Source organism: Dermacentor andersoni, chromosome 1 (genome assembly GCF_023375885.2).
Source record: "Dermacentor andersoni chromosome 1, qqDerAnde1_hic_scaffold, whole genome shotgun sequence".
NCBI classification, from domain to species: Eukaryota; Metazoa; Arthropoda; class Arachnida; order Ixodida; family Ixodidae; genus Dermacentor; species Dermacentor andersoni.
In genome coordinates this window covers 149,066,395-149,078,647 of record NC_092814.1, presented here as the reverse complement: position 1 = coordinate 149,078,647, position 12,253 = coordinate 149,066,395, and the positions used below count along the sequence as shown (strand labels likewise).

General features: G+C 42.7%; 1 protein-coding gene across 7 annotated transcripts in view; it reads right to left on the bottom strand.

Annotated features, from left to right (window-relative positions):
- CYLD (ubiquitin carboxyl-terminal hydrolase CYLD) overlaps positions 1-12,253 on the bottom strand; it is a 145,033-nt gene that overhangs the window by 3,956 nt on the left and 128,824 nt on the right. For all 7 annotated transcript variants that reach the window (XM_050192324.3, XM_050192325.3, XM_055062155.2 and 4 more), the window contains 2 exons: positions 4,400-4,512; positions 2,707-2,920 (listed from right to left, as the gene is read on the bottom strand). In XM_050192324.3, the coding sequence (XP_050048281.2) occupies positions 2,707-2,920; positions 4,400-4,512 (327 nt within the window). The remainder of the gene's footprint in view (positions 1-2,706; positions 2,921-4,399; positions 4,513-12,253) is intronic.

Here is a 12,253-nt window from a genome sequence, read left to right as displayed (position 1 = left end):
CTGATGATATTACCCTGCTTATCTTTCAGTGCGTATATCTTGTATGTCCTATGCCAAGTTTCCTACTCACTGATTTCAGGCTGCGTCCATTTCTTACGGCTTCTTCAGTGTTTCTCGCGTTATAATTTCGAATATCACTTATTTTCACCTTGCTGATCAGTTTTGACAATTCCACTAATTCTATCTTATCTCTTGAGTTCGACACTTTCATTCTTTGTTGTTTCTTCATTAGGTCTTTTGTTACATGGGAGAGCTTGGCTGCTGGTTGCCTTGGTATCTTGTCTCCCACTTCAACTGCTGCCTCTGAAGCCAGCCTAGCTATGGTTTCATTCATTACCTTTATGTCATCATCATTTCTCGGTTCTAAGGCTGCATATCCGTTTGCTAGTACCATTAGCAGGGAAGACGTTTGGGTGTGTTGGTGGGATACATACAACTTGGGATACACAGCGCAAGAATGAAACAAGGACGAAGCTCACCAGCTGCAATAAATCAATTGGCGAAAGTTAGCGCTCGTCCTGTGTTCCTGCTTCGTCCTTGTATCATTCTTGCGCTATGTATCCCAGGGCCAGTACCAGCCTGAATTACTAGGTTGACCTGTTTCTTCTTGACCAATTTTACTCTTTCTCTCTTCAAATTGAGTTGAGGTGGATCCTAGCTCTCACTAAACTATGATCACTGCACTTTACCCTACCTAACACTTCTACATCCTGTACTATGCTGAGATCAGCAGAAAGTATGAAATCAATTTCATTTCTTGTTTCACCATTAGGGCTTTTCCAGGTCCACTTTCTGTTGCTACGCTTCCTGAAAAAGGTGTTCATTATTCTCAGTTTATTCCTTTCACCGAATTCAACCAGAATCTTTCCTCTAGCATTCCTAGAATTGACACCGTAGTTGCCAATTGCTTGTTCACCCACCTGTGTTTTTTCCCTACTTTTGCATTGAAGTCGGCCATTACTACAGTATTTGGAGTTTGCACTTTTCTGATCACCAGTTCAACATCATAAAACTGATCTACGTTATTATTATCGTGACTGGATGTTGGAGCGTAGGCTTGTAGTACCTTTAATCTATACTTCTTATTAAGTTTGATTATGACTACTGCTACCGTCTCATTAATGCTGTAGAATTCGTCAATGTTGCCCACTATGTCCTTATGGATTAGGAATCCTACCCCGTATTGCTTCTTATCTGGGAGATGTCTATAGCAGAGGAGATGGCCATTAGTCAGCACTGTATAAGCCTCCCCAGTTCTGATCTCGCTAAAGTCAATGATATCCCAAACAATATCTCATAGTACCTCAAAGAGTCCTGCTAAGCTAGCCTCACTCGACAGAGTTCAGCAGTTAAAGGTTGCCAGGGTCAGTTTCCATTGGCAGCCCGTCCGGGTCAAGAGATTCTTGGCACCCTCTGCTGCGTTACAGGTCTGACCGCCGCCTTGGTCAGCTGCTCCCCAGCAGCTGCTCCGCAGCTGCTGGGGACTGAGGGCCAGGGGTTAATTGTAGGAATCATAAGGGAGGGGGCGGCCAAATACTGCACCAGGGAGGCCAATTCCTATTCTAGTGAGGGAGTGTAATTGTTGAAGCTTAGTGGGCCTTCCTAATTTGGTTCTACCTAGATTAGTATAGCCCCACTCACTCTCGGCATCTTTTGCCGGTGTCAGGCATCATTCAAAGCCTCCATTGGTAACAATGCAGTATTTATTCATCTCACTTTGTCCTATAGCTTTTCACGGCATTACACAGCTATACATTTACAGTCAGAAGTTGCATCAGCCTTATTGAAGGATGACCTCTAAAACCTTAAGTACACACCATATGCATCATCACTGTTTTTGAAACAAATTTATGAGTGTAAGAAAAAGCGTGTCAAGAACGATTAGTTGTCTACTGGGCTCGAAACTTATTCTAGTTCCACCTCCGTTTTTAAGGCGAGATATAAATATTGCAGTGCATATAGGTATATAAATTGAAAAAATTACAAATTTTTACACTGTCAGTGAACGCAGAACCTAAATTCCCGCTGTCCGTCATAGTGCGCTTTTACATGTTCCAACATAATTAGGGGCGCAACCGAATGTGTTACCACCCTGTACAGAGAAGCATGGTATCGAGGCACCCTAATGTGATCAAGCGCACGCTAGGAGAAAGGAAGGGAGGGAGGGGGGCAGGCAGCATGGCACGACAACATGACCCAGTGTGCACTTCCTGTTCATTTTAAGCCGGATGGGAAAGACAGGCATGCACCACTCTGCTTGTCTCAGTTCAGGGAACCGGTTTCTCGCATGTTTTACCTGGCCATTTTTACGCCAACATTACGATACCTAGAGAAACATAGAACCTTCACAAGCGCTGCGCATGGGAGTGAGAGATTTTGTTAAAAATAACTGTTGTGTGGTTTTTGAAGATTGAATTCGCAGGAGTTTTTCTCGATTCAAATACATAGCACTTTGCCGGGACCAAAAGAGCGGTTAGAATTATCCTTAAATTTGAATTAAGAGATTTTGAATTATTGGGATTTCACTGTATATGCTTTGCAAGCATCAGGTATTCAGTTTCGACAAAGAAACACAATTCAAAAGTGTCCCGTATACTGAGCAAAAACGCCAATCCGTGATATGGGCATTATCTTTGTTAATCTGGGATGCTCTACATGGGTCATAAAAAGTGCGAATAGAATTAGATAAATTGCAAACACACTAACCCTCACGGTCAGCCATACTGTCAAAAAAGCACCAGGTGTGCGTGTGCTTGCCATCCTCTACAGGACACTTGACAAAGCAGACATAGTGGCTTGTTTCAATGCAGACAACTGCAAACAGGGTCATAACCTGTCTGCGAGGCTGAGCGTCCTCCCCAAAACGGTCATTACTCAAAGCAGTCTGCTTATGGCCTTCTCGGTCTTGGTGTTGATGAACCTGTAAACATGCAAGAAAATACATAAATGGGTGCACTTCCTAGAAACTGGAATGAATAAACATGTTCCTCAATTTCTTGCAGCAGCTTCGCTACAGCACTGTCACTTTAAAGCAGATTATCACTTTTACTTAATTTTACAATGTCTTTGGTATGAAAGCACACTATTACATAAACCTTCTTCCAAAAGAATTTCTCCAGGGTGTCCTTTTCTTTCTTTTTTTATTATTAAAGTTACAAAGAGCCAAAAGCCAGACTTCACCCTTTAAGGCTTCGCTCTCCTTTCATCATTCTTAGAGCGCTGAAAGTTGCACCTCGCCTTAAACGAGAGCAGTGCTCAGCATAATAAGTCATTACAGACTGCTTCCCTTTCTCTTTCTTTTCCTTGCATGCCCAAGCCAGCTACAGACAGTTTTTGTCACACACTTTTAATACACTGTCCTCACTCGTCTGCATTCATTTAGTTGTTTGGTTGACCAGTCATTCATTCACGCAACTTCAGTAGACATCCACACTTCCCTGGCCAACATTAGTCGACATATATAGCTAAGGTGCAGTAACCATTAAAAGAACATTAAATCAAATTGAAATTGTGCATGTATGTTGTAGACTTTGTCATACAGACCGCTAATGCACAATTATGCCAGAGTCCGTAGCTTTGTTTATAGAATGTAGAAGAAAAGAAAATGGCTGGCAACTCCATTAGTGCTGGCATGAACTACAAGGCAACAGTCAATAACATGCACATGATTAGTTGATACGGTCACATTTTGTTGACCATGCAATCATGTTTCATATAGCATACTCGTATTATCTGAGGGACTAAGTGCAAGGATAAGCTAGTTGGAACACTGATCAACAGCTTTAAGCAAAACCTGGCCCTGGCTCCTATCAGAACAGTCTCTCATGGTGCACAGTACGTACCAGAATCTGTGCAGTGACATAGAAACCGTGCAATCGGCTCTGGCTCAAAAGGGATGTGCACACGAACCCAGATGTGCATGCACTACTAGAATGAAATAGCTTACGAGCCAGAGTTCTCTCTTAGCTTGCATAAAGAACACTCCATTTCTGGCACTAGCCTTCAGTGTTCACTCAGGAGATTTCCTTTGCCAAGTGCTCAGTGTGTAGGTGTTTCTTGTCCACCTGCATTTTTGGTGAGGCTGTATAACCTGATGTTATGAAGTCGAGCCAAGCCAAGGCACCTGTTGCTCTGGTAGCACCTACTGATATAAATATCACCAGTACTTCGTTCACAACTAGCTTTTATCCTTATATCATTGAGAGTGCTAATACAAATTCGTTTTTTTCAACGTATATTTTTAAAGAAATGCATTTAAACAGAACCTGCAATACATCATGTTTGTTGCTAATAGATTCAAAATTTCAGATCAATTGGTTAAAGTATAATGATGGATCGATGAAATGAAGTATAAAATTTCCTTGTGTTCCTTTAAAGTATCTAATGCAAGAGTGCTTACCGTTTTGTTGCAGCTATCACAGTAACTGGTGCATTCAAGGCCCACATCTGGTCGGAAGCAGTTCCAACACTCTTGTGTAGCCTGTCTGCCACAGACATAGCAAAACCTGGGTGCTGTACAAGAAGCGAAATCATATTAAAGCAAAGATTTATATGGCTAGGCGAAACAACAATGTGTCTGACCGTGCCTGTGCACAGAAAACTATCATCAGCAATGGCTCGAGCGTCGTCGTCTTCCACAGCCAAGTCATTGGCGCCCCTCAGCGTAACCGTGCAAATGCACTAGTGCCACTGCTCCCGCGTTCGTCGTCTTCTTCCACAGCTAGCTTCGTTGCCGCTCATCATTCCAGCGTAGAATTTCACTTCACTTCTCTTCTGTCATTGTAATGGGGAGGCTGTGATTATGGGGGTTTGAGCCGTTGATTGTCTTAAGTAATGGCCAGATTTAATTTTGAAGCAATTTAATAACGAAGAATCGCAGGCGACAATGGCAGGTGGATGCTGCTAACCACGCCGCCGAAAAGCTCGAGACATAAAATGCAAGCAACAACGGCGGACTGCGGGCATATCATCACTGACGTCTTTCTCTCTGTCGCAGCCGAACATGTGTGTAACCTCAATTAGAAACACAAAGACATGACCATTAATTGAGAAAGACTTCAATGAACCATGAGGATTAACCCAGTGACAAACAGCAGGGCTGCACGTTTCAGCTTCGCTGGTTAACCATCTGTATGAAGTGCTTGGGCGGTGATTTTAATTAAAACTCCTGTGTTAATAAAAATAAAAATCATGAGCCATTCCACTGCGTGAAGGTGGATGACCAGCAAAGGTGTCTAGCACATGTCACAGAGGTGACAGAGAATTTTGAACAAAGGTACGAACACATTTATTTATATACATTTGCGTGTAATATATATATATATATATATAGCCTCTGCACTACAAGAGGGATGAGCCATTGCAGTTTTTGCTTGCTTAGGGGGGTACGAGCCATTGCTGATGATAGTTTTTGTTGACACAGAACAAAAATGCATGGAAGCCTAGCCATAAAGAGCTTTGCTCTAAAAATTACCAAACGAATTACCAAACACTGAATAGAAGCGCATCGGTTTTCAGCTCCATCCTACTTAAATGACACGACTTACACAATTAAAGTCTATAATAATAAAGATAGCGACACTGACAGTGATAGACTAGTCTCAGGCAACAAGCTGTGAAATGACTCTTACAGAAGGTACAGCTCAGTGGAAAATTACAATATCTCAAACAAAGAAAAGAGAGAGAGAAGAGAAAAAAAAACAATAAAAGCAACACACAGGCAGCATTGCTCAGCCTATTAATGAGTGTACAAAGCTGACATGGTTTCCACTCTAAACAAATGTCCCCAACATATTTTATGCCCTTTTTTTTTTGCTATATATGCATACAATACTTTATTTTAATGCAATGTGTACATGTGGTATTGATGCTACGTTCACTTGGATGTTTGTAGTATTCTTCTTAACTATCATGACAACTGCAAAGTAAAACTGCACCCTCTGAAAAAAGTTTTAATGGCAAGCACTGGCGCTGGAATGACTTACTTGTACTAACCAAAATGTGGCTTACCACAGATATCTGCGGCAGTGAAGGTCTGAGTAATCTAGTGAATTTTGATCTTCTTCACAAACATAGGCAGGATACTATACTCTGTTTCATACATCAGGTGCAACACTGTGGAAGCTATGCAAGTACGATCACCAAAATTTTTCACTCCGCGCATTGCATCTATGCCTTGCTGCATGCCAGCGGCGTCTGCTTGCGCAAGCATGCACGCGAGGCTGCCGCGATGGGCTGCAAATAAAAAACGACAAAAAGCAAATTGATCTAAAACAATGTGCTAGCAGTCATACGAGTACATGGTTTCTTTGTTTCTAAGGGTAAATTCTTTTTTTCATTTAGAACTGAGCTTATATGAAGAACATTTTCCCAAGACTTGATCACAAAACACTATTTCTAAGTGTGAACGCTGCCACTGCAAAGAATCTCTAGTCTCCTCAGTGTTGCACATAATTAATAAAATGGAAATAGGGGTGGTGCTGTTCATATTGCAGTGAAAAAACAGCTGATATGCTCAATTCATGCAGCTACTATTCTACAAATTTTATAGCTTGTGTGCCATGCTAAAACTGCAGCTGCTACTAGTCAATCAATGTGAGTCATCTTCCTTTGAACAGTAATCCTGATTTTCCTCGGGATCTTAACAATACCTTCAACAAATTTTTAAAAAAAAGTTCCTGAATGCATGCATTTTGCTCGTAGGGGACTTCAATTACCTACATTAATTGGTCAAATTACCCTTACGTGGGCACAAGTCGTACAGAAACTAGGGATGCACAAATACTCGTATATCACCAAATCAAATACTGAATGTTCGAAAATTCAATTGATGAATCGAATATCTTCTATTCAATTTTGCAAGTATTCGATATGGAGAGCGGCGCAGTGCCACAGGTCACGTGCACTGCGGAGCCCTTCATGCTCGATGTCGCCCAAGCGAGCGTTTCACTTCGTTTTTGGGACAAAAGTGGCGAGCACGCCGCAGACGGGCCGCCGCCCCAGCTGACGCGGTAGTAGACTGTCACTTCGAGCACTTCCCGGCATCGACCTGATGCGAGATCGCACACACAGCAATGGCACCGCGTCGGCTGGGACCACCTCTCTCGGTACAAGGTTCATCCAGGTCGAGGACCGATAGAAATGATAACGCAATGCGGACAGAGGGAATGGCAACAATAACAGCGGCTATTTAATGAAGTGCAAAGCATGCACGAATATCGGGCCAATTAGCCGCTGATAGGCATGCAGATATATTGTGTTGAATCGGCATCTAGGAGGCACTGGTTGAATACGCGGCGACGAACTTCACGCCGCTTCAACAGCTGTCAATCGAACCGGCACGCGTGATCTCGGAACCGGTCATTGATTAGGCACCCAACGAACATATTAGTAGCAAGCAATCCGCGACGGCTTGTGGCCCGTAAACACATCGGCCAGCGGCGAATTTTCGTCACGGCCACACTGCCTAGGCCATTAGGACTAATCGGCACTGCTTCACCGGGTGTCCACGACTACAGTTACGGTTTGGTGCCGAGTCGATGGAGTTCTACTCGTAGCAGCTGCACAGCACTCGGAAAGCCGACAAATAGCCTCGCAAATGAAAGTGAGTGTATGAGATGGCAGTGTACGGAAGTTGCTCACAGCCGTCATCTTTGCGACACACCGTACGGCAGCCTCTCATTCCCAGCGCCGTTCGTAGAGGCATATCGACGTCTTTTTGTAGCATCAAGCAACCCGTCAGAATACTAGCTTTGAATTTACAAGGCGGGCGCAAAAGTGTCATGACCCGACTGCATGCATTTGCACGGACACGAATGAATAAAAGGGGAGGAGGAAAAAAATTCACTGACGATTATGATACTCCCTAATGCGAAATTTGAGCACAGCTCTATACGTGTTCTCATTTCGCGATATATTGGCTGGTGTGGGCAATCTTCCTCGCGCGGCATGTTGCAAACAGAGCGAAGTGTGGCGCGACTGCCTCGCGAATCGGAAGATTGCAAGAGGCAGCGCGTAGGTAAAGCATGAGTGCGATTCACAGCAGCCACTGCAAACAGTCCTCCACTCATGCAGTGCTTTGTTTCCATATATGGTATCAGTGGCATCAGTGGTGTCTGCAGTAAACAGAAGACGTGCGCTACTCTGGCGCCATCTCATAGGCATCGTCGCTGCAGAGCCCGTCTTACGCGGCACTACGCTTTTCTTCCCATGCTTTTACCATACCATCCTCCTCCACTTTCCTCCTCACGCTCTCTTCGCCATCACAGTCTTTCATCACCCACTGCGCTCAGCATTCGCTCTTTCATCCTTCACTGTGCTCGTTCACTCGGTTACACTGAGGACACCGACATTCACTGCAAGAATGGACGCCTGAGAGCTGTGCTCTAGAAGGGTAGGCGGGGAAGGGGGGTCGCACGAACTTGCCGGTACCCTCCAGATTTCAGACTATTTGGCAGATGACAAAATGCACATCAAACCTTACAACGAAACTGCACGGACGGCACCTGGTTTTTATCTTCGGCGCCAGCTATGCACGGAGTGGTGATTATGTCACGTGATGCACGGTCATTTCCTCTGCTGCACAGATTGGCTTTACAATAACCTACCTGCCGTAACATTGGGATTGCCCTTCTGTACTTTGGAGAAAAACTGGAACACAAACCTTTCTATGCAATAAATAAATGATTGCCACAAAACACCAGTCCACTATTAAACTGAGAACCCCATTGGTATTCGGTACAACAGAACATCACTGATTCAATAGTTTTCAACAGAAATTCTATTGATAAAAAAAAATATTTTCCAGACCTTCATATACTAGAAGTGAGCTATAATCAGTGCTTTCTATGTACCTAAGCTACTGATAGCTTGTTACATTTATGCAATGCTAGGAGGCTCCCAAGCATGTGCAGCACCGTGTTTTCTTTCCCAACATTTGTAAGCATTAAACTTGTGAAAAACTTTCAAATATTCGATATTCAATTCGATATTCCACTTTTTTTTCTTGGTTTTGATTAAAAATCTACTATTCAGTATTTGCACAGCCATAACAGAAACTAAAGAATTCTTAGATGCTTGCCTTAATTTTAACCTTTCATAGATGGTAATCCAGCAGACACATGTAACCCATGACACTGCTAGCGCCCTAGACCTCATACTAACCAGCCATCCCGAAAGCATGTCTCCCATTCTACCTGTGCAAAATAAGTGATCATAAACAAATTCATGTTGTTTTCTCTTTCTCCACTGCTGTACATCACTCAGATCAGAAAATTGTCTGCCTGTATGATGAAGTAAATTAAGCCACAATCAACAATTAATTGGATGCATTCTACCACACATTTGAATCAGGCTTTAACTATTGCATTGCCCTGTACAATAAAACTGATTGCTTTTCCAAAATAAGACAAATGACCCCTAGCACAGTGTATTCCGACAATCTCAATTCGCACTAATTGCAATTGGTCATGGTTCACAAACACACGTAAAGATTTTAATAAAAAAAATCATCTTTTACGCTTCACTAAACTAAGGCCATGATTAACTCTTGGTAAAAATATTATGAAGCAGAACAAGCCTACTTGGCAGCTATCTGCCAACAGAAGCATCCATTTTTCCACTTAGATTTACCTCGCATGTTAACCAATAACAATAACAACAAAAAAACTCTGGCAAGTAGGTAATCAACTCCAAATCAATTCATGCTATTAGAATTTCAAATGATGGTGCAACTTCATCTGAGCTTCAATGTGTCAATATGTTCAATAATGTCTTTTCATCCAATTTCAACACTCACTGGCTAATCGTCCTAAACCCTACTAAACGTCAATTTACCGCAGTCACAATCCTTTCCACTTCCCTTACACAATTACTAATATCCCCACTGACACCGTGGACATGTTCAAGTATCTAGGCATTGCTGTCATGCAGACTGAAACTGGTGCTTGCATGTGGCCCCCCTGTCACATCACATGCAAATAAAACCATGGATTTCTAAAACTGAATGATCGTAATGCCCCTTAAAGGGCCCCTCACGAGGTCTGGCCATTTTGAGCTGACAAGCACAGAGCATACAATGCGCGATAACAATCGTAAAGATCTGAAATTTCAAACCGTATGCTGTTTTCCCTTTTTTTTCGCGGCCACCACACTCCAAGCTGGACGATGACGTACACGTGCTAGTGCGCCTACGTAGAAGTGTTCACTCTGTGAAGTCTCGTGGTGACATGCGACTTCGGGAATTATTCAAAGCAACATCTGTTATTTGTGTAATAGTATGTTGCTAGAATAGACAAATTAAAGCTTAGAGAAATAAAAAACACACAAACCAAATGCCTGCATGTTTTTGTTTTACTTTGCACCGCAGCAAGAGAGATGTACTTCCATTTCGTCAGCTTGTTCCCATGTCGCGCAGACATGGAAACTATGCCATTTTCTACCATGTTCCAGCACGAGATCATGCTCTGTGATCCGCTTTTGTCTGCCTCAGTATTCGTGTAGCACAGACTTATACCGCTAATCAGGTGTCCTCGTGCACAGCATGCAAAATCGTGCACTGCGCGAAACGAGACAATCACAACAGCTCGCGCGCAACGCCATCAGTGGAAGTGCGCTGCACTGCAAAAAAGCAAGGAGAAAAAAAAATGAAGGCGGGGCTCGTGACGTGTGTGTCACGCAATCCTCGAGGTCCGGTATGGGAGAACGCCGGGAGGGAATTTTGTTTGCAGAGGCTAGTGTCTCGCTATGCAGTGGAGCTCGCCTCCTGAAATCATGGGTTCGTGGCACTGAAATTTTTATCTCGGCTATTAATGAGCGGATTTGAAAAATTTTTACGACACAACACTCCCTAGAGGACACGTAACAACTTCCAACATATAACCAAGTTTGCTGTGTGGCCTGGTGAGGGGCCCTCTAACAAATAAAACTACTAGCATAAACAACACTTGTAAGACCACAACTTAAATATGGATTGCCCATATGAAACTCCCACCTCATCAATGCACTAGAATCCATGCTGAACTGTGCCATAAGGTTCATTCACTCATCATATTCATAACATGAGCATGTCCTCATTAAAAGTGAAATGAGCTTTGGACACCCTATTCTATCTCCACTGTATCATGAGTTTGTCATTATTTCACAAGTTCTATATACCAGTTCTCTTTGCCATGTGCCTTAGTTTTCCACCCTCATACACACAGGCCATCTACTAAACATTGCTTGCTCAAGTACACAACCTGTTGCCTTCTTGTCATAATTTTTCCTCGCACAGCAGCAGACTTGACCAGCCTTCCCTACCCCATCACTACCATCACCAATTCATCTGCCTTCCTGGACAAAATAACAGTATTTTGTAATTAACATTATAACCAACGTCTTCAATTTTTTTTAGTTCCTGACCCTTATGTAATACCCCGCAAGGGGCCTTCAAGGCAATAAAGTGAAAGTGAAAGCTTTCCAACTCCAACTATGTGGCAGCATCGCTCAAGCAATCATGTATGAGCTGGGTTATTCTGCCTTATTTCTACTATGGCATGCACAGTAGCAAGTGCATTAGCGCAGCTTTCTCCATTTATTTTTGTCGTTATTAGGTGCACCATGGAGCCTATAGCTTATGCGAGATTTAGGTAATCCCATTCAATTTGATAACGGCCACATATGCTTGTTCCTTTGGCTGATGTCGTCTCTTCTTTGTTGTGTGGACACTAATTTGCCCAATAACAAGTCTGTTTCTCTCAAGTTTTTCATGGTATGTCTCTCTGGAAGCTGTCATCACATGACAACATTCACAACATTTATGTTGAATAGCTTTCTTTTGGCTCCTTGTTAAAAGTCACATGTCACCATCTAAAAGCAACATCGGCCCTTATGTCAAAAGCATTCTCCGAATCTCATGCAATTAAACAACTCCATTCACCCTAGCTTAGCACATCAAAGGGTTCTTGCTCTTTCTTTCTGTTTCGTTAATATAGAAGTTCTTGTGCTTGCACAATGAGAACAAGCTTGTAAGTGTCAATGAAACAACTCATATTCAAAGTAATGCTTCACAGCAATGCTTCGTTATTGAGAATTCAATTTCCTTTTTTTGACCCTTCATTCCAACAATACTTACTGATTACATAATCCAGAAAGAACTTTTTTTTCCCACACTGTGCATGAAGAAAGTGAGCAGAAGTGCTAAACAAGAGTACAAGTATGCACCCATATTGCCCTGTAGTGAACTTCTGGAGTTTCGAGACCAAACTATTGCTTT